General features: G+C 52.7%; 2 protein-coding genes across 13 annotated transcripts in view; both read right to left on the bottom strand.

The window, feature by feature from the left end:
• Positions 1-10763, bottom strand: part of LOC142363607 (uncharacterized) — a 95800-nt gene extending 85037 nt beyond the window's left edge. Inside the window, exon 1 of the mRNA XM_075439323.1 lies at positions 10667-10763. Coding sequence (XP_075295438.1) covers positions 10667-10763 — 97 coding nt within the window. The remainder of the gene's footprint in view (positions 1-10666) is intronic.
• Positions 10764-12293: 1530 nt separating this feature from the next.
• The window catches only part of CACNA1B (calcium voltage-gated channel subunit alpha1 B), a 311364-nt gene continuing 296465 nt past the window's right edge, over positions 12294-27192 (bottom strand). For 10 of the 12 annotated variants that reach the window (XM_075439758.1, XM_075439760.1, XM_075439762.1 and 7 more), the window contains 3 exons: positions 24302-24509; positions 23925-24136; positions 18244-20030 (listed from right to left, as the gene is read on the bottom strand). In XM_075439758.1, coding sequence (XP_075295873.1) covers positions 19494-20030; positions 23925-24136; positions 24302-24509 — 957 coding nt within the window. In that variant the 3' untranslated portion in view covers positions 18244-19493. Of the gene's footprint in view, positions 12828-18243; positions 20031-23924; positions 24137-24301; positions 24510-27192 lie in introns of those variants that run through there. The other 2 variants (XM_075439769.1, XM_075439770.1) reach the window with 2 other exon arrangements.

The raw sequence follows: 27192 nt of genomic DNA, 5'->3' as shown, positions 1-27192 counted from the left end.
TCTGAAGCGCTTTAAGATGTCTCTGCAATATATTAGCTGCCTGCTTCTCCTATTTCTTCAAGTCCTGATGGAAATATTTTCTGTTTTATCTAAATATATTCACTTAGAATACGTTCCTGTTCTGCAAGTGGGAAAGCATATCTCTGCATAATGCTAGTTGTGAGGGCAGTCAGCTTTCAATGAATAAAAGTTAATTACCTTTCTCTAAGTTTTTTCCCTTTGAGAAAACAGAAACTGCTATTGAATGATTTTAATAGACCAAAAATAAAATGAATTAAAAAAACCAACCCAAACACCTTCGTTTGCAGTCTGGTAGAAGCAACAAAAATCAACAGTTTTTCCAGCGCTAAATCAGTTTGCCCTGTGCCCAACCCTTCTCATTTCCCCCCAGCAGGTTTACAGGGGATGAACTCTGCACGCCTGCCAGCTGGAGTCCTTACGCACAACAAGGAACCCAGGTGTTGCAGCAGCAGGTCATGTCCCCAGGGCTGGGTCCCCACTGCCGAGCAGAGCTCTTGAGTGAACATCAGTGCCAATTGACTCCTCAAAGCAGGAAAAAAGGCTATATGCACATGCAAAGGTTCACACCACCCTGGGAATGGGCTTCTACTCCAGGAATGGGCTTACACCCCATGGGAACGTGCTTCAGCCTCACCCCGTGACTCGGCTCTCGGCAGCAGCCTCTCCTGCCCGCTTATTTTTGGTGGCAGGAAGGTTACCCTGCCATTGAATGGCAAATGCCCAGCCTCTGGGAAAAGCACTCAGATTAACTCCTCAAAGCGGGGCCAGAAGCTGCAAGAGTTACAGGAGCTACAGGAGGTTTGGCCGTTGCTTTCCATGAGATGCGTTGCCCCCGTGCATCGCCAGCACTAAATCCACACTGCAGCTCTTTTCCACCCTGCAAGACTGACCAGGGCAAGACCTGAAGCCCCTTACACGAGAGGCTGCAGCAATATCTCAAAGCTCACCCTTTGGGGCAGCTGGGGCCAGAACAGACTCAGCCCTGCTCAGCCTGGCACGAGCCCCCAATGCCCAACAAACTCCAGGGAACACGAGGAATCCCAGCCTAGGGGAGACGCCAGCATTTCCACCCTCGCCTCAACGCCCGGTTATGGTCAGATGTTGAAATACCCCCGCCCCAATGTGTCTTGTCTCAGAGCACAGAAAACTTGCTGGGCAAAAAATAACAAACAAAAAAAAGCATGTTTTAAAATAGCCAGGCATTTTGGATAAAAAAGAAGAAATTCTGACATTCTTCCCAAGTGAAACAATTTGAATGAGATCTGTGGAAATGGACCATAACATTTCTTTCTGAGGGAGCTCGGTATTGACCTTCATTGCCTCGTGGAGCTGTATTAGTTCCCGGGATTGATGGACCCGCTCTCTTCCCTACTCACCCTGCTTGACTGCGACAGGGATGGAGAAGAAGAGCGAGGCACAGCAGTCCCCAGGGAGAGGCGATTTGATGTCACCTGGGCTGCACAGTGACTTCCCCAAGCTGGAAGTGGTTTTACTGGGATTGATCTGCCCTGCGGTGAAACATTCTATTTCTGTTTTCTCCATGGAAAAGCTATATATTTTTCTAAGGGAAAGTTTTATGTAGAAAAATCTCCGCACCTCAACTGCAGAAACTGCATTTTTGTGTTGAAAACACACTGGAAACATGTGGGGGAAAACATTTCCAGCTAGCTCTGATGCTTGGGACTAGATTCCCTTCCCAACACAGCTCTGTTTTCTGCCAACGTGTTTGATAATCACTCCCATCTTTCAAATAACGAACTAATTAACCAAGAGCTTGACTGTGTCAAAAGAAAAGAAGAAAAAAAGCAGCGATGCCCTCGCAGGCTGAGCTGCCACAGGGGATGCCGTGCACGCTCAGATCAGCCCAGGCGTTTTCCAGACACAGCACAGTGCGAGCGTCTTCCCAATTTTCAGGTGCAGCCCAAAGGGCATCGTGCCTGTGGAAAAGTCCAGCTGCCTGCCTCTGCCAGGGGAGCTGCAAAGCTGCGTGGTCCGCACTAACACCTTCCCTTGCTTCAAAAAAGAAAAGGAGACAGAGCTTGGTGAGCCTAAAAAGAAAACCCTGCATGTCCAGAGAAGGGTGGTCACTTTTTGCTCCGCATCAGGGATGCTGAGAGGGGGCCTGGAGAAGCATCCAAGGATGAACATGCTCTTGGAAGGATGACACGGTGTTCACAGAGCGGGATTTGTGCTAGCGGCAGTGTTAAGCCTCGGAGAAAGTCTTCTGCAAATTAACTGCTTGGCGAAGTCTTGAATGCACTCAGTTATTCAATAAAGTTACAGCAGCTCCAGCGAGCTGGTACATGTCACCTGGTGAACGTTGGCACGATGGCTGGAGCATTCCCTGAGCCCCTGTTCTGGGAGTCACGGGAATCCACCAGAAACTCCCCTTCTGCTCTGAAAAAGAAGATTTACGACCCTTCTTCCTTTGGAAATCGGCACAGAAGTGTGTATCTGTGCCTCGATACTCCAGAAAGCAGTATTGGGTCCTTTAACAAACTGTTCAAATGTTTTCTACTGGCGACAGTGACAGAAAGACCTGACAACCTGCAAGCACCAAGAAGGACACTGGTGGAAGGAGCGATTTTGATGAAGCCATCACTGCTCGCACGATGCCTGTGGTAACTCAGAACCAGCCAGAACAACTACTCCACCACAGCGTTCTGCACAGCTTGGCTGAACGGCCTCGAAAACCCTCCCAAAACCCCCAGCAGACCAGCCCCGGCTGCAACCTCGTTAATTAACCACCCCGTTGCCCTCTCCTCCCAGGAGCAGACCCCTATGGAGAGGCAGGAGGGGCGGCTCCACAAGCAGGTCCCCATTTGCCTTCCCCAACAAAAACTCCTGCAGCAAGAACTCCCCATGGCAGCTCCCATGAGCTTTAGAGGAGGGACTGAGCCAAGCTTTAGGGCTTGCACAGGGAGATGGCTCAGCAGGCTGCGGCGGGGCACGTCATCCGGCCCCGGCCACCGCGCAGCGGATGGGAGGGGAGGCAGAAAACAGAGAGGGGCTTTGAACATGACCAAAGGGCTGGAGAACATGCCCTGTGTGGAAAGACTGAAGGAGTTAGCTCTGTCCTCCCCGGAGAGCAGGGAAGGGGAGGTGCCGGAGGCAGCTTTGCTCCTGGAGAGCCATCATGTCACCTTGGGTGTCCTTGCCCCCTCCCAGCAGCACTGCCCCCTCAGCAGTCACCGTGGGCAGGGAGAAGAGGGCAAAGAAACCAGGGAAAAGAAATCCACCTTATCACAGCAAATCCCAGTGTTCCTTCCCGCAGAGCCGCCGCAACCCATCAGTGAAACCACTGCAGCAAATCCCATGAGACAAAAAGACTCACGGCCGCAGGGTGAGGGGCTGCTGCGTCCGTCCCTCTGTCCAGCTGCCAGCTCCATCCACCCAGCCAGCACCAACGGCCATGCACCACGGCACCCATGCCCCCAGCGGCACCAGGATCTGCACAACGTGACCTGAGGTGGCCTTTAACCCCACAGGAGTTACACTGCTGGGAGGGACGGGGGAGCTAGGCAAAGTTCCACCTGGGTAATTAGTGCTGCACTAATTGCCATCATTGTGGGACAGAGACGCACTGTCAAGGTTGACATGCCCTAAACAGAAGCTGATTTTTACCACTGTGTTGCTCTCTTGAGTTCTTGGAGTGGGAGAGGCAGGGGAGGGGGGTGCTAAAGTCTCACAGAGGTTGTTTTCCTAATTAATGGCCACAAGAGCAATGGTTTTCAGCAGACTGCTCTGGCACAGGGGCTGCAGGTTGAATTGAGATTTTGCACAATGAAAGAACCACGGGGACAAGGAGACCCTTTGCCACCAGCTGGCAGCCAGGAAGCACGTCACTCTGCCAGCGTCCCCGTCTGCAACCCGCAAAGCAGAGCCCACAGCAGCACCAGGTCCCACCGCGCTGCTACACCCCACGGTGCAGCTGGCAGAGCCAAGGATGCTCGGTCTCTCGCTGAGCTCTCCCATGCTCGCCGTGTGATGTGAAGGAAGGGGACCGATCCAGCCTTGCCAGCCTGGGTTGTTTAAACGTGGGGAGCAAAGCACACACACAAAAAAAAATAACCTTGCTATGCGATGGTAGGTTGGGGCGAACAGCCATCTGCTCTCTTCTCAGCTAAAGGAAACAGGGTTTCTGCGCTCAGATCTGTCCCCCAAAATGCTGTCAGGGTCACAAGCAGGAGCAGGGAGAGACCCTTTCCCCACCTGCCTGGGCAAGAGCTGCAACACCAGCACAGATCCTGCCAGACGCCAGAGCATCCCTGGGGAGGAAGGCTCCTTCCTCATGCCCTGCAGAGCCAAGCCCCGAGCCTGCACCCAGCTGGGGGGACAAGGACCAAGCCCCCAGCACCCAGGAGTCCCCATGAGCCACCTGGTAGCCACCACCTCTCCAAAGGGGCTTCTGAGCTTTCCTTCCCAGACTAGCCTCAGACAAACCAAGACCCCGGAGGAAGGAACGATCCCGTACGCCGCCGTGATCAGGGGAGCGGGCTCCTCTCCTCGGAGGCTGAGCCGTAACTCTTCGCAGCTGCTGCCAGTGGTGCCGCAACCAGCATCCCTTGCCTGCACGGGCTTAACACCAGCCCCACGGCCCCACAATGACTCCAAGGCTTGTGAGAGCGAAGATTAATGTTATGTATATACATAGCACATACTGAACATACACAAAGAGCTCTGGCTTCTTCAGCCGGCGGTGGAACGACGTTACGTCAGCCCCCGCGGCGCAGCCGGGACCTCGACCAGGAGCAGACGGCAGCTCCCCCTGCAAGAAACGAGGAGACTTTTGGGAGCCTGCCCAGAGGCAAGGGGTGGGGACAGCCACCCCGAGCTGCTTCGTACTCCGAAATCCCACGTCTGCCCCCCAGACGCCTCCACCTCCCTGGAGGCAAACCTGAAACCAGCCCAGCTTAGCTTGGGCTTGGGCTGCTTCCTGGCACTGGGCTTTGCCTGGGAGAGCAGCGCAGCTGCTCTCAATATTCCGACAAGGGCAGGCACCAGTTTAGGTGTCAGAGTGCATGGCCCAGCTCAAACTGTTTATTTTTCTGTGGGCACGATGCATGAATCATCTAGCTCAACTCCCTGGTAAGTTTATACGAGCGTAAACCCGCAGCATGCAGGCTATCCATCACGTTTCTCCTCTAGAAAAACCTTCCCCTAAGGAACAGCGCTTCTTCACCCTTGCAACCCTGTCCCAGCACGCTAGAATTTAAATGTAATGATTTCCACCTATTTCATGCAAAAAACCAGAGGTGCAGGCAGCGCTGGCAGTCCTGGCTGCGGGGCAGGCAGGAGCACCTTGGTCTGTTTTCATCCAATTTGCTCTGCCCGGCGGCACACGTGGGGACATGCGCCCAGGGCAGGATCCAGACCCGCTGCCGCAGAGAGAGCAGGCACTTAAAAACACAACAGGGAGAGGGAGGTTTTAGGAAATGAGGCCCCGTATGGCCCATTGCTTGTGGAAAGGTTGAAGATGTTATGACTTGGACTAATCTGGAAGGATTTCTCGTGGGAATGGTGCCAAACTTCAAGCCTGCACTCCAGCCCACGGGAATACAACTACACGCTGAGGACAGGGATCCTGGGAACCTCTGGACAGTTTTGGCTGAAATGTTTCAAATAATTCACCGTAAGACAAGACACATACCAGAAAGACTTTTCAATCCAAACAGCTCAAGTTCGGCAAAGTTCAACACCACAGCAAAAAGCATCACCACGGCAGCAGTCTGGATGCAGCAGCCCCAGGAGTGGTACCCCCTGAGTGTCCCTGCACCCCCGGGTCCCCGTCCCTTACGGCTCTGCCATGAGCATCGTCTGTCTCCCATCACCTAGGGAAGAAAGCAGTGGCAGGTGAGATGGCAGCATTTAGGGGGTGCAGCGTGAAATCCTCCATCACATGCCACGTCCCAAAAGGCAGTGTCACGTCCCGGGTCAGCGCCTGCTCCTCCAGACACATCAGAGCAAACTGAGGCCACATCCAGGCCAGGCTTCCCAAAGCACCCAAGCACGCAGGCACCCAGCTGCACCGAGTTTGGTGCGAGCGTGGATAAAACCGAGCAGCCAAAAGTTATCAAGTGCAAGCGATGGTGTTTGTGCCACGTGCATGTGTCCAGGCAAAAGCAGCGAGGGGTCCTGCCTCTACCCACCTCCTCCCAGTTCCCAGGCAAAGGAACCGGAGGATTTTAGGGTGGAAAAGGGCTCCCTCATCCAGCATGTAACGGCTGGAAAGTCAAGGTCAGCAAACTCCGACTTCAGCTGAGGGAGGTGTTTTACAGCCGCGAGCGCAATCGCTCACTGCAGCCCGCCTGGGAACGGGCCAGCTTCGCCATCGCCCCACGTCTTCACGCTACAACGGGACATCATCCACGTCACGTAGGAAAGCGGACGCGCTCCTCCAGGTCCAGCACCGAAATCACTGCACCAAATTCTCCAGGTTTTGATTCTTCTTTTTGCAGGGGAGTGCAGCAGACGGACCCCCCCGGCTGGCCATCTCCCCCCCGGCACCCCCGCATCCATCCTTCGCATGGACCCAAAGCACAACAAACCCGGCCGGCTCTCCCCTCCGTCCTCTGGTGCACAAAACCTCGGCTGAGAGGAGCACACGCGGAACCTCCGAGATCAAAGCTGCACTGGAAAAACACACTGGGAGGCTCTGTCCGGGAGCTCTCATAACTCCTGCAAGCCCTGGAGTTTTGATCGTTTGTTCTCCGCCTTCGCGGGGGCAAACAGCCACAGGGAAGGCTGCACAGATGCTCTCTGTGGTGGGGATAGAGGCAGTGACCCCTGTATTTACACCACTTTAAATGGATAATTTAAAGTCTTGAGGAGGGTGGGGGGGACCCCCCAAACCATATAATTGCCTAATTGAGGACTCCACAGTAACATGCAAGCACTGGACAGTCAAATGGAGATGACCTGAAGAGTCTAAATAGGGTATTTCTGCATTTTTAAGCCATTGGACTTGAAAGTAGGTAAGATTACCATCGTTTCGTAAGCTTTATATACACACACACGGACACACACGACTGCGATCTATAGCATAGAAAACATATGCTGCCGTACTTACACAAACAGTACTAATGCATCACAACTTATGTATGATTTTGCATATTTACATCAGGCTAAATGTGGAGTTTACAAAGTCCACGTACACATCCTACAACAAGCACACGACAGCAGAAGACACCAGATCGGAGGAGCCTTGCTGCACAACACCGTACTTGACATCCTGGAGCACCAGAGCCCCAGGAGGATAATTTGCTGAAAGACTACCTTCACCAGCCCTCGAGCAAGAAATACCATCTGCAGGAGCCAAGCGTTGCATTTTCAGATACATCCCTTAATTAAGGAGATTTTAATTGGGCAATTCTAAGCTGTAATTACTGGCAAATTGTTCGTGCGCATTCGTTTTTGGATCACGTTCCCAGAAGGGATTTTTCTGAGTTGGTTTGGGGAGTTTTGTGGGGCTGGGTTGCAGTTATGGTTACTGCACTTTACAGGGAAAAACCAGCTCCCCGGAGCCACTGGACTCCCACCACGCCAAGGAGGTTCCCCGCTTTCCGCTCCGTCTTACCCAGAGCATCCCTTGAACGGTGGAGTGAGCTCAGCAAAGCCCCGGAGACACTCATGTTGTGCCCACTGGTGCTAGCACATCTGGGCACCAGGGACATGGAGGGGAGATGCTCAGAGGCAGCTGGGGCTCATGCAGCCCCACGGCACCCCAAACTCCAAGCAACGCTGCCAGTGCCACCTTCCCCTCGCCGTCACAGACCCACAGCACTGCACGGGACCTCGCCCAGGAATCGTTGCGGCTCAAACTATGAAAAATAAGTGCGAGTTGAAAAATTCAGCCTTGGGAAGGAGGCATCTGGGGCTTCGCCTACCCCGCACAACGTGCCCTGCATGCCAGCTCCCACACAGCTCCACAGCAGCAGTGATCACGGGGAGGTCAGCTCCCACCCGCTGCCTTGTAACGCTCCCCTAAAAAGCAAACTCTCTGCCACTTCCAGGCCGGCTTGCTGCTCCGGGTGATGCGTGCATTAAGGCTCAAGAGACAGATTTGATCCAGTGCAAACGCTGTTTGCTTAAAGGTCATGGGTGTGCGCCGAGGGAGCCGTGCTCACGGAGGACAGGACACCAGGCATCCCCATTCCCAGCGTGCTGGAGTCAATCCCCACCCATTTCTGGCACCCTCTGCCCACCTGAGATCATCAGCAAGCATCCTTTTGGTAACAGCTACAAACAGCACAAATGGCGAGAGCCCAGTTTCCCCCCCAGATGGATCCACCTCCTGCTTTTACAACCTAAAGCCCCAGCTGGGGCTGATGAACTGAGAAACTGAGCTCGCCCGAGCGCGAGCCGTGCAAACCACTCTTCCAGCCTGACCCAAGGCAGGAGATGGTGCCACCTCTGTGACAGCGATACTGCAGAGATACCAACTGCTTGCAATCCCAACGCAAGCAGAGGTCCAGGAGGCATCAACAAATCCCCTAATCCCGACTGAGCTGGACTGAGGAAAGGAGAAGAAATGGATCCTGGTTTCCGAATGGATTCACCTAAGAAATGGATCCTAATTTCCTTCCAATCCTAGAGTGCCACAAACGTCACACACCATGTCCTCTCCTCTGCTGCTACAGGGAGTAGAGGGAACGCGCAACCTTAGCAAGGTCACACCAGCTTTGAACCCCAGCTCCTGACTCGAGACATTACCTGCTTTCCTGCGGCACTCGCTCCCCGCTTCAGTTATTCCCCACTCGAGTTGGGCTTAGAGCACAAAGCACCCAGCAGGCGCAGGTCACTGCTCCAGCGTGCAAAGCCAAGCCCAGCTCCCAGGTCAGGAAGACCAGCCAAGCTCTGCAGCCAGCTGCCCCTCATTCCCCATCCCTTTTCTGGAGGATATTTACTGCAGCTGTGCTACGCAGGCCTTCCTCGGAGCAGAACCGCACCAGCAGCAGGGACTGGCTGAAGAGCAAGAGCCCCAACCCCAAAGAACTGTTTTGGTTTATGCCAAAGCCTGAGAAACCCACACCTTTGGAGGATCATGCCCCATCCACTGGCAGGGTCTGCAATAAAACCTGAAAACCTGCCTGAGGTCCTGACCTTTATCAGCCTGGGCAGCAGTGATCAAAGGGTAAAGCCACACACCTGGACGATGCTCAGTCAGATCCTCCTCAGGGCTGTCCCACGACCCAAAGGAAATCAAAACACAGAATGAGCACAAAGCTTCTTAATGCTGCCACGGCCAGCTGGTGCTTCCAGCTCTTCCCTGTCATGCCCAGGGAAAGGCTGGGCTGCAAACACCCCTCTGCCCTCTCCCTTTCTCCCCACACAGCCCAATACCCTCACTGGGGTTTTCACCTCCCAAGTTCCTCAGTTCAACCCCAGTCCACCTGCACCTTATTCCCACTCCGATTTTGCTCCGGTTCCAGCTCCTGGAATGCAACTCCCAGCTCAGTTTCCCAGGCTGTGAACTGCATCACTCCAGCCTTGTTTCCAAGCCAAGGTTCAAGTGGAGTTACGATGTCAGGAGGTAAATTATTGGTTTCCTTCTGAGAAACACATCCCCACCGATGTGGCTGTATTGCAGCCTCTGGCATACTCAAACACACAAGTTTTTGGGCAGGGGTTTGCCCAGTGGGCAGGAGCAGGGGGTCACCAGCTCTGACTGGGACCCGTACACGTTAGCAGAACACAAATGCAGCAACGAATGTCCTAGGAAGAGCCAGTGCTTCCTTCAAAATAAACATCACTTTTTACAGTCACTCCATCAAAGTATTCTCCATCCCCCCGCACAGCCCCTGACTTCCCAGTGAAAAATCCCTGCCCCATGTGCCAAACTTTGGCCGCATCTTCTTGGCGTTCTCACGAGGCAAACCAGTCCTGCGCCCCATTTCAGAGGGTGGGGGCCTGGACCCCACTGTGTCTGTCCCAAGTGGGAGCTGCCCAGGGGCTCCGGCCACGGGGAGGGACAGGCCTCAGCGTTCCCAAAAGTTCCGTGACAAATTTCAGGACAGCGACGCGGTGCCCAGACGCAGAGGGGAAAGACGAGGGGCACGGAGACGCGCTGCAGTGCCCCGGGTGCGAGCAGAGCTCCAGCTGCGGCACGCACAACCCCGTTCGGTTACATTACACACCAGAGAAGCCACGCACAAATCCCGGCAAGCCCGGCTGCTCTGCTCCTGCGGCGAGAGGAACACCGTGCCCGGCTCCAGCCACCGAGACCCTTCTGCCACACTGAGACCCCCCCCCAAAGAGAAACCTTCCCTGCCAGCCCCCCAACGCCGCCCGATCGGTCCCACGGGGGATGTCTTGGGGGTCCTGGGGGAGCCTTTCAGCCCCCAAAGCGAGCGCGGCCGGGACGCCGGGACACCGTGGGGAGGGGTCCCCCCGCCCCCTCCTTGCAAAGCCCCGGCTTCTGGCGGGGTCCGGGGGTGCCCCTGGCAGCGCCCCCCGCCTCGAAGGGCACCGGGCGGTCCCCGGGGGCTGCAGCCCCGGGATAACGGGGCATCCCGGCGGGGACCGCCGCGCCCAGCATCCCGGCCCGGGGGGGGTGCGGGAAGGGGGTGCGGGAAGGGGCTCCGCGCCTTCTCCCCGGGGTCTTCCCCAGCCTCACCCCCCCCCCCCCCCCCCGGTGCGCTCGTACCTGGGTGCAGCCCGGAGCCCGGCTCGGGGGTCTCCAGCCCCGGGGGGCACAGGGGCAGGGCGCAGAGCAGCGCCAGCGCCAGAGCCCCGCAGCGCATCGTGCGCCCGGCCCCGGCCCCGCCGCCCCCCGCCCGGCCCCGCCGCCGCCCCCGCCCCCGTCCCGCTCCGCCCCGGCCCGCCCGGCGCTGCGGGGACCCCCGCACCCTGCGGGGCGGGGGGGGAACCCTTCCCCACACCCACCTCAGCGAGGGTGAACGCACGGTGCTGCGGACCCAGCGTTGCAGGGGTTAATGCCCCCTCCTCACCCCCTCACGCCCCCCCCCCCAAAAAAATCAGAGGCTGCAGGGCTTGGAGCACAGAGACAGATGCAGGCACCTCAGCAGGGTGCTTCAGGGGTTAATGGACCCCCAACTGTCTGCTGCTTTGGCCTCCACGGGTAAAGGGAAACACCCCACACCCCCCCAAATAAAAGTTGCTGCAAGTGTTTTTCGGGGTGCTTTGCCCCCAGTGCCGAGCCCCAGCCTGCTGCCTGCCCCAGTGGGGTAACTGGCCCTGCTCCCGCAGGGCGATGGGAACGGAGCAGCCTCCCACCGTGTCGTTCTGGGGTGAGTGAGGGACCCCAGGTCTCCTGTGAGAGCTGTGCTGGTCCTCTGGGTTTAACCCCTGCTCTCCTCACCCAGGATCTGGGCCAGTTCACCCCCTTCTTGGCATTGCATGGGTTAAATCTCACCTGGCCCAGGTCCTGGCCAGCCCTCACACCACCGGAGCCACAGCAGCATCGCAGGGGAGGCTGTCTGCAGATAGATACTCCAGAAGTGATCTTCCCCAGTCGCCACCCCAGACAGCCCCACAGTGCCCTGACCGAGTGCTGCCCCATGGCAGACCCTGCTCTGTGCCACACGAAGCCGGCCAGTATCCCCAGTGGCACAGACCCCACTGCCGTGGCCGCACCAGCACTGCTCTGCCCTGTGTGTCAGACCCCTGGACACACAGAAGCCCTTTGGGTGTTCTGGCTCAGGCCCACGGAGGAGGCAGGCTCACTCCCAGTCCATGCTCATTTCTTCTGTGCAGCAATCACCCAAAGACCCCCCCCATAATATGGGAACCTTCAGTGAGGGGCAGCCGGACCTGTCTGCCGCCGGGTGGGTGTCCCTGCCAGACGCAGGAGGGGCTCAGGTGCCCGGCAGTGTCACCGCCATTTCGCTCAGCTGAACACTGCAGTGAGAAATTAGGCTTCTGCAAACTGCTGTCTTGAAGTCCCGATTGCTGCTCGATCCTGGGTGCAAAGCCTGCTGTGTTCACCCCTCTCTGCCCATGTCCAGGCCCTTCCCCTGCAACGCACTGACTCGGCTGGTCAAGGAAATAAATCATAGAATCATAGAATGGTTTGGGTTGGAAAGGACCCTAAAGATCATCTGGTTCCAACCCTCATGCCATGAGCAGGGACATCTTCCACCAGCCCAGGTTGCTCAGAGCTCCATCCAGCCTGGCCTTGAACCCTATCAGGGAGGGGGCAGCCACAGGTCCTCTGGGCAACCTGGGCCAGGGCCTCACCACCCTCTGAATGAAGGTCAGAGACACTCAAGGAGTCGTTTGCTTTGCCGTGTAGAGGACTTTATTTGTCAAGAACATGTGAGACGGGTTTGGCTTTCCTTTCTCAGGTGTTGCTGAATCTCATTGATGTTCACAGCTGTGACCTCCTACCCCAGCAGCACACCTCCCGTCGCATCGCTTGACTCCGTCCTGCAGCCAGTCCCTGCGGTGGGACCTGCAACCACCTCGCAGCGCAGAGGCTCTGCCCTCCGCTCCTTCCACGTGCCGCCATCCCACTGCAGGAGGAGGGTTTTCAGGTGGATCACCTGCAGAGCCAGGTCTTTTAAATGCTCTCCACTCCGTGAGGAGGAAAAAAAACACCTTGTAAAAGGCATGCGTTTCTTCTGCCGCAGTCCTGTCGGCTCAGCTCTGCATCATCTTATTAAACGCGCTGTCATTTTGCTGAATCCAGTAACACGATCACATCTAGTCCCCTCCTCAGCCTCCTGCGAGAAAAGGGGGTGTTACACCCCTGTGGGTGCTTCAGACTTCTGTGCAGGGGTAGCTGGACAAGGACGGTGCCTCCTCTTCCTCCTCCTCTGTTTGTGCTGTACTGGGCAGAGAAAAGGCTGCCAGAAACAGAGAAATAACAAAAACAGACACAGACAAAGCCAGTGTTGGGATATTCTGTTGCAGAGCAATGACAGAAAGTGGAGATGAGGATAAAATGAATAAACTACAGCTATTGATACTCTTTTCTTTGAATTAGCACAGCTCTGCTCCATCAGCATGTCCCAGGCTTCCCATCAGTTCGCTCGCGAGTTGGTTTGCTCAGACCTCCCTCCTCGAACAGCCTCAGCAGCTCCTTTGTGCTGACTCACCCGCCTCAGGACTTCACCCTCCCCAAATATTTGCTCAGCCATATCTGAGCCACCCTTCTCCATCACTGCGCAGAGCTCCTCACAGTTATCGCTGTAAATCAGCCCCTGACCTGTCATCGTTTTCGTTATTGCTCCTTTGCTTTGAACTCCCTCCAAACAGCCAACACGTCCGCTAGCGAGACGCCGATTCCCCAGTGTCACCTCCCTAGCACACTACTAGGAACCTGTGGATGTAACAAAAATCACACACAGGTCAGTGATTTAAACCACCGAGACACGAAGGCGGCAGAGGAACCTGCGGGAGCTCAGCAGACCTCGTCCTCGCTTCTGCGCTCGTTTGCTGGGTGACCCTGGACAATTCTGTCCCCTTGAGGTGTCTCAGCTCCCTTCTTTTATCAAATAAAGATGCCAACCCAGCCTCTTTTGCAAAATATTTTGCAATGTGCTGAGGGAGGGTGTTGAGTTGAGGCTCATTATGAAGATCAGGCCCTTCTGCAAACAGCGCTTTCCACAGCCCGGAAAATGGGAGGGCTGCTTAGGGCTGCTCAAGAGGGATGAGTTCCACCGGGCCGAGCAATTCATCAGCTTGGAGGGCACGCAAGCGTCTATGGGCACCGTCTGCAAACGCAGTCGGAATTGGGAATCAGCCAGGTGACGCTGGCTTTTCACGCTCCGGGGAATAGAAAAGGCCAAATGACCTGCACGGCTCTGACTCCGGTGTATTCAGTGTCTCACCTCGAGTTTTCTGCATCCTAAGACAAATATTTCAGGGAATGACCCTCAAAGAGCAGCAAGGGGACATGAATCAGCCTTTTTCCATTTTTTGTTTCCCTAAGAAGTTGAAAAAGCCTGAAAATGCTACCCTCTAATGGTAAAGCCAGGCATGGGGGTGCTGTCCTCGGAAATACTGATCCGGACGCGGAGATACGGGGAATGGAAACGTAGCGGTCTCTGTTAGCAAGATGTGCCCCTGTGAGGAAGAGACCTTGTGCTGCTCCCAGCAGCTTTGCCTGAATGGCGTTACACCGGCCGTGAGAACCAGGCGGTGCACAGATAGAGCCATGTTGTGGAGTTCAGCCGAGATCAAAGGCAAAGCAAAACTGGGTATTTCAGCTCCCATGTCTCGGACATTGGAGATGCTTCAAGTCCGGCGATGCAGATCCCTCCTGCTCCAGCTCCTTCGCCCCAGGACTCAGGCAGTCCCTGGAGAAGCTGTTCGGTGTGTTGCTGCCTTGGTCTCACGGACCAAAAGAAAACAACTGAAATAAGGAGAAAGAAAAAAATAAAGGAGAAAAAAAAAGGCAGAAAGCCCCCAAAAGGCTTTTAGGATTTCAAAACACATGTGGGATTGTAAGCTGGTTTTGGAGTTGCTCTGTGACACACGTCTGGAGGGGAGAGGTTGCTCATCTGGTCCTACAAGCAGGCTCCAGCTCCCCAGATGGTTGTGGTGGAGCAACTGCCGTGGGGGTCTCCGCTGAAGTTGGGATGCAGACTGATTTGCAGATCTTCCCTTGTAGGCTGCTCAGATCCACTCAGAAATCTCCTTTCCTCCTGTTTAATTGGGATATCTTAAAAATTTAATAAAAATCCTGCTCTTCTCCCCTATACTCCGCTGTTGTCTCACCCAAGAAACACAAACCCTGCACATGCTGCAAGCCCAGGGAAGTTATTCTGCTCCAAATTTTGCTAATGATTTGCTGTGTGACCTCAAACAAAATCATTTTCTTCACTTGCTACTGCCTGAACTGGTGATCGGGAGGGAAAAGACTTTTTCCTTGCATGTACCACATCACACGATACCTGAATCTCAGGTGTGACCTGAGTGGTCTCATCACAGAAAAGATGCAACAAGAGAGAAGAATTAAATACTAAAATAGACCTTGTGCTCTGAAGAGTACTGAAAAATACAAAAAATGTGGTGGTCCACCCTTCAGCAGTGCTCTACAGCTGCTATTCATTTCTCCCAATAATTTTTTGGAGAGTCCTTGGCCTTGGTCAGGTGTCACACCAGCAGACCCTGACGAAGGAGGTGCACACAGTGGATTTGCATCCCTGGGAAGGAATGAGGGTGATTGTCCAGTTATCCAGAGAAATGAAAAGTTACTTCCTCGTGTACCAACAGACCTTGGGTTTTTCTTCTGCTCAGTGCAAGCCTTGGGAGTAGGAACTTCAAGGTACACTCAGCAAGTATTATTATTAATTTTTTTTTTTCCTACAAGCGCTACAGCACGCCCTGGACACGTGGCAGACTCCTGACGCCAATCCAACCCCACACGCTACGGATTTCCATGCCCACGCCTACCCGAGGAGTACCAAGGACACTTGCTGGGAGTGGGTGTAAGGTTTAATGAGGGTTTCTGCTCAAGGGAGCCACATGCCCAACATTTTTGCTCGTCAACAAGAAAAACATCCCTCTGTTAAAATCCTCGAAGGAATCAATCACTGCCAGGGTTTTTTGTAGCCCTCAACACAAGTTGTGCGATTTTGCTGCCTGTTGGACTCCAGGAACTGTAATCTCCATACTGGATCCACACTGCAAAGGCAAATTTGCAAACGGCTCCCTACTCAGCCCTCGCATCTGTGCAGCCTGTACGGAGACAAACACAGCCGCAGCCAGTTCCTTACGGCATCCCAATTCGGGCTAAACGGACTGCGGTTTCGCAGCAGATCTCAGGGGCTGTCCCCCAACGTGGTGGCCAAGCCAAGCTGCCTCCCGCGGCTCTCCCCGAGCGGCCCGCCGGGTGGGAGGCTGCTCTCGGGATGGCGGTCTCCCGGTCACCACGCATACTGCACACACCATCTTGGAATGGGTAAGGTTTTTTTTTTGCTAAGTTTTTATTTTAATTCAAGGACTTTGCTTCATACAAAATGTAATTGTAGAAACAACTGCAGAATTCAAAGTTTGGCTGATAATATTACTCAGGCAGCAAACTAGGCAACTACAGAACCTTTTTTTTTTCTTTTTTTCCCCCTTTTTTTTGGGGTAAAGTTCCACTTGTGTTGCATGGTTGGAACTTTTTATAATTTTTAACACTGTTTTTTTAAATATAAAGTTTTGCAACAAACCCCCAATTTATATCAAATATAATTAAAAATTAACAACGGATGAATACATTGTATCAAAAAAGTACGAAGATAAACATTTTCCATGCACATACTTTTTATATATATGTATATATGTATATATTTTACATGCAAACATTACTTATTCAAAGTACAGCCACTAGAAACTGGTTCTGGATGCAGAAAACTGATTGGTGCAATTCAAGTTTGGCAACTCACTATGAGGATTCTCAGAAATATCATGTATGCAGAGAGGCTGTAAAAAAAGGTAGGAACAGGGGTATGAACAACTGTGGTCAGGCTCGTCTGTCACTGTCATCGACCCCTACGAGGGCGGGTGGAGGATTCGACAATTTGGGATTCTTCTTCGTGTTCTGCCTAAGGACTGGAGTGACCCAAGGCCATCGTTCGGCTGGGCGCTCCCGGACGGTGTGTTAGTGCGGGGCTGTGGGTCTGAGGGTCTCGAATGGGAGGGAAGGCGAAAGGCAGGGTGGAGGAAAAGACAAAATTACTCAGTACAGAAAGACATCTCTCTTGCTTTACAGTGTGGGTACAATGTTTGCATGCACTGTCACAGAGACTGCGGTTTCCCTCTCCTTTACTCCCTGGAGTAAAATAGTAACGTTTTCTCTAAAATCTCAAATAAAGTGTTTGTGCCTTCGTATAAGGAAAATGTACAAAACATTTGGTCACAATCATGCTGAAGCCTGAAACAGGAAAATCCAGCAGATAAAGCTACAGAATGGATGAAGGTCTTTCTGACTCTTGGTGGTTTGGATGTGTTTCCGAACGTGTCGTCTTGTTGCATAGCCCTCCGTTTGCAATGCACAGCCGCTACCCACGGCGGACCTCCGGCTACCGCACTTCCGTTATTCGAAGTGCACATAAATACAGAGACAGAGATAGAGACAGGAGTTCTCCTTTAGCAGAATCCAGGGATGAGATTGGCCAGGGATTATTATTTAGTAGCGGAACAAAAAAAAAACACAGAAGGAAATGAAAACGGGTTGAATTTCCTCAACTGAAGAGCTACAGGAGACGTGAAGAATCACCCTACAGCAGGCTGCTCCCCGCCTGAAGCTGAAAGACTTTTGCTGAGAGCATGAGAGACCTCCTGAGCGTTTTGGTAGCATCCAACACCCTCCAACTACCCCAGCGACAAAAGGAATCGCTGGGGTCCGGCGGGATCTCTACCCTCCCTAAGCGACCACCTAGAGAAGTTTCACAGTTCTGGGGCTTGGTAGATCCTCTGAAAAAACACCTCTGTCCAACCCTCCTCTTCTTTCCTATCAGCATCTCCAGCGATGTGCTCGCCTGGCACCTCCCACCCTTCCTCCTTTAACCTTCTGTCAGCGTGCTACGTGTCCGCTGGTCGCCCCGTGCCCCCCATTAGCCCTACAACGGGTCGTCAGACCCATAGATGCAAGGTCCCGCCCAGGCTTCTCTTCCAAGCGCTCGCTCCCCGCCAGCACATCGCATCTGCCCCTTTCCCAGGCTCAAAGTGCAGGAATCCACACGCGCACAAAAGAAAGAAACCGTCCAACACAAGAGTCATCGCAAGAACACAGAAATCTCATCCCTGAGAATCAGAGTTAGAGGTTTTGCTTTTTTTTTTTTTTTTTTTAGAAATAACCTTCTCTTAAACAGGCAATAAAAACAAGCCCCTCTCCAACTGCCCTCAACACAAGTTGTCCACCGTGGAACATGTCCAGAGCTCTCGCAGCCCGACTGCGACTTGACATGCAGCAGGAAAGACGCTGCTTCTCCCACAAGAGCGTCTCAGCCGATGCTGTACTCTTCCACCTGCATCTCTCCCGCAGGACCTAATCACTAGTCAATGAGAAAAGGCTGGTTTTGTTTGCTGCAATCATTCCCCTCCCGCCAATAAAAGTATTTATATTAAAAAAAAATGGAAACATAAAAAAACAAGCCAACAAAACCCAAACCAACCCCAAAGCGCGTTTGCCTTCCCCACTGTAAGCTTCCAACCTGGCACTCGAATACAACGCGACGCGGGGCGTAGTGTGCGCCGCGGGACCTCCGAGACGAGGCGAGACGAGCGGCTCCTCCCGGCTCTGCCCTCCCTCCCCTCCTGCCCCTCCCCACGCTCGCCCAAGGCCTGATGCATCGAAGCAAGAGGTTGCATCGTCGCTGTGAAAGATTTCAAAGGTTAGGCACTTAGTAGTGAACAACTGGAGCATTCGGTAGAAACGGTGGGACCTGGAATGACAATTGGACTAATTCTCTACATAAAGAGTATTTTTTTCTTTTTTTTTTTTACTGTACAATTTACAAAAATGCACACAATGAAAAGTTAAAGTTCTATCTAATAGCTTGATATAAAACCAATAACATTTCTTCTTCTCACCCCTATGCTTTTTCCTCTGTTTTTTTTTTTTTTTTTCTGGATTTTTTTTTTAGTTGTTTTTTGCTAAATCAAGCTTATATTGTAAACAAGACAAAACAGTGAGGGCATGTTGTGGACGACAGGAGAGAGGGATGGAAAGAAAAGTCTCAGCAGCAAGGAAACAGTCCTTACAAAGTAGCTTTCTTGTGGCTTTATCGTGTGTCAGTGTGAAGGACCCGACGTGGTGAGTAACATGAAAGAGATCCACACGGCAGCGGTGTCGGAGCGGAGTCCCGGCCGCCGGAGCACTCACTCGGCTCGGAGGTGTCACTGGCTCCACCGAAAAGGATTGCTGTGGCTGAACATCAAGTCCCAACGGACTGTCCTTTGTTCTGGTCTGTGTTTCGACTCTCCCAGTTTCTTGGGTAGATCTCTTCCTTCTTAGTGGTGAACGAGATAAAACGTGGATGTGAACTTTGTTCATGTGTGTCCATTTGCAACCCCCGACTCCCACCCTGACCGGGGAAAAAAATATAATAATAAACTAATTAAGAAATAGCCCAACAAAAACTGCGCCAATCTCGAAAAGGATCGACAGTCTGCTTTTTTTCCGCCATCGAAGGTGAGGACCGCTCTTCTCTCAGCTTCTCACGCGTGCCGTGGGTTTGGCATCCGGTGCGTGTCTTTGAACTAGACAAGGCAGTAGGGAGGTGGGCAGGAGGAGGAGAGAGATGTGCTCCCTCCTCTGCCCTCCCACTAAGAAGGGAGCCTTCTTCCTTGATTTGTCTAGTCCAAAAAGAAAGAAAAAAAATAGAGAAAGAAAAAGAGAGGAGAGAGGCTGCAGGAGGGTCTCCGGACCTGGGGGCAGAGCAGTTCTCGTGGCGGGGGCAGCCCCACGGGCCCCCTCTGGCCCCAGGCACCACACGCGTCAGAGCGCACTGCCTTCCAGATGATAAAACTCATCGATTTTAAATGCGCACACCTTGAAGGGTTTCGCCACGCCGCTAGCACCAGTCATCCTCATCAGCTTCGTGGTAGTAACTACGTCCTCTGGTGCCAGTCCCGGGGCCCGTGCTGAGACCCAGCGTGTAATGGTAGCCGTTGGGCACCCTGCGGATTTGGTGAGACTGGGAGGTCAAGGAGGAGACGTACGAAGTCCTTGAGGACCGTCCCGAGTTGGTGGCCACCGCCTCCTCGAAGGTGAGGGTGTCCTCCGGCACGGCGCGGTAGGGGCTGTCGGCGTCATCGCGGTGGCCCAGGTAAGGGTCGGAGCCTATGCGGGCCACCGCCGGCGGGGACGGCTGTTGGTCCCCGCGCAGCAGTGCGTTGTGCTCGGACAAGCCGCGGCTCAGGCGTCCCGGGGAGAAAGTGGGCAGGCCGGTTTGGAAACTGGTGAAGTGCACGGGCGAGGAGTTAGCGGTCTTGTAAGTGATGCTGGGGCGTGGGGTCAGTGGCGTCTGTGGGAGCTGCCTCCGACCCCGGCATGGGGTACTAGCACCAGATGTCGACAGTAAGGGGCTCCCATTAACTGAACCACTGCCCTACATAAAAATTGGAACACAGCAAATCAAAAAATAAAAAAAGGAAACACCAGACAAACACAAAGGCAAGCAGGTATAAAACAGAAGGAGAAGCAACGGAAGGGAGAGACAAGTCACAAGAGGAAAGAAAAGCAAAAAAGAGAGAGTTTAGACAGGCACAGTCAGGGGGAGGAGGTTCTCGAGAAATAGTTCAACAGGAGATGTAAACAGCTGGAGAACTAAAGTTCTGCGAGCGGTAAATAAGAACAGAAAGGGTCAGAGCATCAGTAGGACGCAAACTGGCAGACGGCTCCAACAGAAGGGGAGACTGTCCGGAGGGGAGGCATCCACATCACACACGGGCTCGACATGCGCCTTACCTGAACTAGGCGGGAGCAGCTCAAAAACCTGCGGTGTGCTTTTATATTTATTTATTTTTTTGCAAAGACAATTTTGCAAAACAGCATTCTTTGCTTTGGGACAGATTTTTGCAGAACTTCACCCGATGGTTGTGAATGCTGATATTGGGGATTGTTTCTGTGGTCAAAGTCGGATTATATGGAAGGAGGATGTGGGGGCAGAGGGCAGACTATTGTGGGGTAGTTTTGGGAATGAAAAGTATTTTGATTAAATAGCCACTTTCTGAAAAAAGTAACAAAAAGCTTTTTGGACCAACTTTAACTAAAAAGTTCCTTAAAAATGCATTCGCTTTCTCCTCTTCAATACCACACATTGGATTTTTGAGTGGTAGCAGAGTCTGGCAGCTTTCTGTGTTACTAATAGTGACACGTAGGAGTGAACTAAGGTACAGTAAGTTAAAAAAATGCCAGGAGTGAGAGGAACGGGCCCTTGATTTGGCATTTCTGTTTACATTCTCCCAGGGCAGTACGTGAATAGCCCTGTGAGCACATTTTAAAAATGCCTCAGCTTTTCGTGACCTAACATTTTAAGGCCAGACCTTTAATTCTCAGAGCACGGCTTTTCCTTCCTATAAAAACATCAGGCTGTTGTTTCTCGGGCTGTCAATCGATGCTTTTTCTGCTCTGCCTGGGTTTTCCAGCACAGCTTCGAGGGCAAGCCAGGCAGTGCTGGAGGTTATCAGCCCAGCACCTGGATGTAGCGGCTATTTTAGCCGCCGTTGCCTGGAGTAGTGCCACGTCTGCCAGAAGAAGAGGCCAAAGCCGTGTTATCTGGGGGTGCGGAGCAGCCCGGGTGTCACTCACTGCTGCCCTGGCTCTCTGCAAGCACTGGGGACAGGTAGAGCATTGGCTGCTCGTGCTGCTGGGCCAACGACTCGCGTCTTTCGCAGCCTGGAAACCGAGTCCTCGCCTTTCTCTCTGGTCTTTTACACCCTGTCCCTTCTCTGGCTTCCCTGCACTACAGACCGACATCCCCATCCCTGCCCTCCGGCCAAGCTGCCTTCCTGTGGTGACCGGGGAGATGGTGGCCACCACCCAGTGACCTGCGATGTGCCAGCATCCAGGGGAAGATGCCCAGCTTTTCCCAAGGGCCCGAGGCTTAGCAACTCAAAATTACAAAACTTAAAAAAGAAAGCAGACTAAATTGTTTTGGTAAGTATTAAACCTGCCTAAAAATGTTTTTGCGAGGTTTTCAAACTTCTTTAATCCAGGACCAGTTCAGGAAATGGTCTTGATTATAAAACAATTATGAGGTCTTTTTTTCAAAAGGCCTAACAAGCTCCTTCCTAGTGAAACATTTTGAAATTCCATGAAGTTTCAGCTGATTTGAAAAATTATTTTCCCAGATTCACCGTGAAATGGGACTTATATATAACAATTCACCTGCACTGAAAAGGAAACAGTGAGATAGTTCACAGATGATGCGTAACATTTCTGCGTGAGTCAGAGAAAGCGCTGGGAGTTGGCCCAAAAGGAAATGTTAGGGGCTTGGTTTTCTTGTCTCCTTTTTTTGCATTATAAAAAAAACTCCAAAGAACTGCTCTTTGAACCAAAACTGCCCTGATTTTTGGCTTGGCTCTAGCTGGAACAAAGCCACCTTGTTGGCAAGGTGAAGCTCAAGGCAGCGACTCGTTTTGGTACATGCAGGGGCCTCCAGAGACTTGGTGAAAGGCGCTGAGCCAGGGTTCCTGGGAAAAGCTGTGTCTCCTGAGGAGAGGGACCGACTAACAAAGAAAACACCTGCGAGTTTACAAGCACCTTGTTATCGAGTCAAAATAATGCAGGGAATGGGATCATTGGGGCAGATATTATATGCTGCTTTGGCTATCTTTTTAATCTCTCTTTTTTTTTTTTTTTTTTTTTCAGTACAGCCGAGAGATGTATTAGCAGCTCCACTCAAAGTAGATAACGTGAGTGGATAAAATACATGGACACTGAAACATCAAGCTTTCTCTGCCCTGCCTTATTAAACCCACATGGGAAGTAGGGGACAATACAGACTTCACTGGAACTGGAGGAACAGGTTTGTACAAGGCAGCTTATGCTCTAATTTTGATTGTTTATTAACTAAGGGAAGATTTTTTAAATTAAACTATACGTGATATTTAAAGTTCTGGTAAGATGAGCATACGAGAAAGGAGAGACATCATGCTAATAATCAGTGTCATCTCTCTGCCTCTCAAAGCAAAGGGAGAAATTAAGAAATTAAAAGAAAAACTCATCTGAAAAACCAGATGAAGGCCAGACTGCAGCACGTGGAGATGGAAAAGACCTGTTGGGCTGCTGCTCCCAGCTGAGAACGGCTGTGCAAAGCGTGTCCCATGCCCTGGGTGCCTCCAGAGCTGCAGGGCTGCAGCCCCCGAGCACGGACTGCAGCCCACAGCCTCCGATGCTGCAGCCCGGCTGCTGCTAAGGACTGCGCAGTGAGAGAGAAAGGCACGGGACAGGGTAAGGAGACAAAAAGCTGCTTCATTTTGCAGCTAGTGGGACACTACAGAGCCTCTTCGTTTAAATCCTTCCCCTGGGCTCTAACTGGTGCTGAGCGCAGGATTTCCCCCCGCTCCGCAGGAGCTGATGCTGTGCGGGGGCTGACGGCATCGCTCACCCCTCCTGTGACTCCCGGCCGGCCAGGCTGCAAAGAGACGGCCGGCTGCAAACTTAGGGAGATTTTAGAGAGTGGCCAGAGCCCCCCTCCCGGCACAGCAGCTGTGCATTACTTGGCAATGTTGGCAGGGATCATGCTGCCTCGGGGCTGAGCTGTCTTCCGTTCCACCCAGGGCCTGCCTCCTCCTACTTTTCCCCTCTCCCTGACCGTGATTTCTCCTCCCAGAGAATGTTTGCAGATTCAGTTGACACTAGGGAAAAAAAGACTTTTTCCTCAGTTTTAGAGATCACATGAAAACGTGGGACAGCTCTGAAGCCTACGCAGCAGCAGTTGGAAAACCCTGCTAACGTGAGCAAACGCTGCTGAAATCACAGCTCCAGCTGTCTGGAGTACCTACTCTGTTTTACACTGGCTTGTACTGGGGTGGCAAGGATTTCTTTGGCAATCACCAAATGTTTGCAGCACGGGGCAGCAGGAGGTGCTGGATGAACACAGCTGGCAGGGGAACGGTTCAAGCTCAGTTGCCCAGGTCCCACGCCATGCTACCAGCCTGCCTTGGGCTAAGTCACACTTTCTCCATCAGCATCAAGAGCTGCCAGTTCTCAGGTCTCCCAAGCTGCTCCGCTGAAACCATGAGCAAGGGTGTCCTTTGGCAGTGGGGTCTCTGCGAGATGCCCTGAGTCACTTATTCTGTAGATGGCTACTAAAGAGCTATCAAGCAGCATTTCCGTCTCTGTCTTGGATGTGAAGGACCAAGCAGGACATCAAACGCTTTACCTCCTACTGCCCAGCCTTTCCTGTTCCGTCTCCTTTATTTTAAACAAAACATGGGGAAGGTCTGCACATCCCTGGAAGACCTTAGGATTCTTTTCCCACCCTGCATCTCCTCACCTGTCTGTGTGGACCTTGCTCCGGCCCTCCATTGGGTGAGGTGGGCCTGCTCTGATCGGCAGACTTGGGCTGAGAACGGTCTCGGCTGCCGTAGCGGTCACAGGAGTAGAAACGCTGCTTTTCAGAGGAGGAGGAAGAGTGCTGCTTCCTCTCCTGGGACCGGCCACGTTCCTGCTTCTTGTCCTTGGAAGAAGACTCACCAGACTGGGCCACTGAAAGAAGAACATTGGTTGGCGGTCACCAACACGGGAGGAACTCCCAAGTGTGGGGCAGGGAGGTCCTTCCACACAGATGGGACCCCAAATCACATCAGATGACCGCTGTGCATCCTGAAGGGAGGAGGACGAGGCACAAATCCTTGCTTGCAAAGCACTTACCAGCTTCTCCGTCGGCCAGCTGATGGGGGGACCTGTCCAAGGACTTCTGCTTCTTCTCTTTCCGCCGGTGGCAGCGGTGGTGGTGGTGGTGATGCCCTTGCTCTGGCGGCATGCGCTCCAGGGAGTACTCATAGAGGTGCATGGCGTGAGGGCGCTGCGGGGTCAGCGTGGAGACCGAGCGCTTCATGGGGCTCGTGTCCGGGATGGGCTGCAAGGCAGACGGAGGGACATGGAGCAGCGTGAGGGCAGGCACCGCACCGTGATCAGCTGCTTGGTTCCCAGCATGGGGAGGGATTTACAGTGAGAGACGGGGGTGAGGAGGGGAAGGAGTAAAATGGTTAATTGGATATAATTGGAATGGGCAGAAGGACTTGTGGAATGGTAGATTGAGTGCTAAATTTGAGGAGCAAATGTGATCTCCGTTTGCTGAAATGGGCTTTACTTTTAGCAGTGTGCCAATCCACAGATACCACGGTCGCAGGGCGATATGCAGCACCTCACACCAAACACAGCCTCACAGGAGTCAGCAGTAGATTAGCAGGGGCACAGGGCAGCACAGTAGCCAAGCATCTCACAAAGATAATTCTCCAAGGCTAGTTTCACCCAAAGCTGCTTCAGGGCATGTGGTCATCCCAAAGCAACTCCAAAGAGGAAAGCATGAAAGCGTTGCTGGGCATCACATGAAGAGGGAGAAAAATCAGGAATAAGTGAGTAAGGTACAGGCAAGCCATCAAGAAATTACTTTTATGTCCCTGCAAGACAACTCCTGTCAAACGCTTAAACCTCTCTAGTCCCACCATCATCCCTCGAAGCCCTCGTGACTGGGATAAGCAGCATAGCATGTATGCCCTGCAGTTCTACCAGGACATCTCCAGAAATGACTACCTGGGTTTCCTGTTGCTGTTTTCAAATCATTTGTGGCCAAACATCCAGACACTGAGTGCAGTGACACAGCCTCCTACAGGCATCGCTGGACCCCGTCCCTGTGGCAGTGGCAGCTCCAGACTCTGCTCCCTTCCCTTTAGGTTCAAACCTTTACAAAGAAGCTCTGCAGAAACTGAGACAAGCGGACTGCAGGACAGCGATTCTCACAGCCTTTCCCTTCCCTGCTGCCCACTCACCAGGTATAAAGCTCAGGAAAGGAGGACAATTCCCACATGTCCTTCTCTTCCACTCTGCTGGCCTCCAGCTGGCTCTGTGGTGGAGGCAGGGCCTCACCCATCCTCTGGAGGCTTCCCTGGGTCTATCCCTGCATCAAAGCCGCGTGACAGAGGAAGGACCTAAGAGCACAGAGGTCCAGCCTGATGGGGAGGGAGCTCAGGGCATCCTCTGGTCCCTCCGCTCTTCCGCTTGTTTGAATTCACAATCCAATATGTGCCTCCCACGACAGTTCTCGCAGAACATTTACTTTGTTCACTGTAACCTTTCCACAGAGCCCTGCATTATTTTACTGTCTGTGCTATTTTGTTTGCTTATCCTGAAATTCAGAACTCTGCTGCCCTGTGATCTTTACACACTGCAAAGCCAGTTGTTTCGCAGCTCTGCTCGTTATTTTGAGAGGAATGAACCGCTCTCCCTCCCAAGCAGCCATCATGGGCAGCTTGTCTTGTGTGCAAAGGTGCAGTTGGAGCTGAACTTGTGTTTGGTGCTCTCTCTCTTGCTAGGTTACCCAAATTTTTGTGCTTCCCACTGGAGAAGGCAGAGTGCCAGAGCTGGGAGGTTTGTCAGAGGCACAAGGAAGAGCCTGCTGGGCTGGGGAGCACAGCACAGCCCGCGGCACCGCTGCATACCCGGGGTCTGCACCAGTGCCGTTAACAGGACCGTGTTGTGCTGCATTTGTCTCCTCCTGCGTCTCTTACTGTGTGCATTTTCTATGGGCAAGAAATTCTGCGGAGGAGCTGCCTGTTTTTCCTCCTTGCTTACTGTTGAGTTTGAAGATGGAGGAGGGCAGAGAGGTCCACAAACTGGACAGTCAGATTCAGGATTTTACAGATATGGGCAAAAGAGTGAAAATACTTGCGCCACTAAAAACACTTATCCAGATTTCCAAAATCCATATAGGAGCTACCAGAAAGAAGGTGACAGAAATTTCCCAACAAAAAGGCTGCCAATCAGTAAGAAATAAACATTTCTCTTTGGATTTTGGACCTGATTCTTTGCTTATTCCAGGGACTGAAGACCCCACTGACACTAATGGGAAGTGGCAAAGCAATGAACACCCTTTCTATGAATCCTGACAATGCTCTCGTTACGCTAACGGGGCACGCACAGGCTCCCCACAAGCCTCGGGAGACTACACCGTAACCCTCCAGAGAGTCACTAATTGCTTCTTCATTACAAACCCGACTGTTTTCACTTCCTAAATTCCTGTGCAACAAGGCATACAAAAACAAATAAACAAGCAAACAAACCAACAAAAAATCCCTGCGATTACAGCGTGCGGCGTGCAATTGTGGGTCAAGGGAACTGCAGCAAAGTGGAAAGAGATAGCGGCTGCGTCGGTGCAGCATTGGACTCCAAATGAGAAGGGGAAAAAGTAAAAGGTTAAGGAAGGTTAATTATTTCTTAATATGAATTTAATAGGATACAACTTAGTGCAAACTACATACTGCCAGGTAACTCCCAGGTGACCGTGCTTTGCTCCTCTGCAAACAATTCGGACAAGATGAGAGACATTATTTGAAGCAGCCCCACAGTACAGCCATTGTCAGACATCACGGCAGATGTGCAGTGGACACGATGATGACAAGGGAGGGGAGGTGATGGGGGAGGAGGACAGTGAAGAGGGAAGGAGGAGGTGAGATTGAAAGCATAGGTAGGGTTTTTTTTTTAAAAAGTGGAACATAAAAAGACAGAGGAATGACAGGCAAACAGAAAGGGAGACATCCAGA

The sequence above is a fragment of the Opisthocomus hoazin genome, chromosome 19 (genome assembly GCF_030867145.1).
Source record: "Opisthocomus hoazin isolate bOpiHoa1 chromosome 19, bOpiHoa1.hap1, whole genome shotgun sequence".
In the NCBI taxonomy this organism is placed as follows: domain Eukaryota; kingdom Metazoa; phylum Chordata; class Aves; order Opisthocomiformes; family Opisthocomidae; genus Opisthocomus; species Opisthocomus hoazin.
This window is presented reverse-complemented; position numbering and strand designations above follow the sequence as displayed.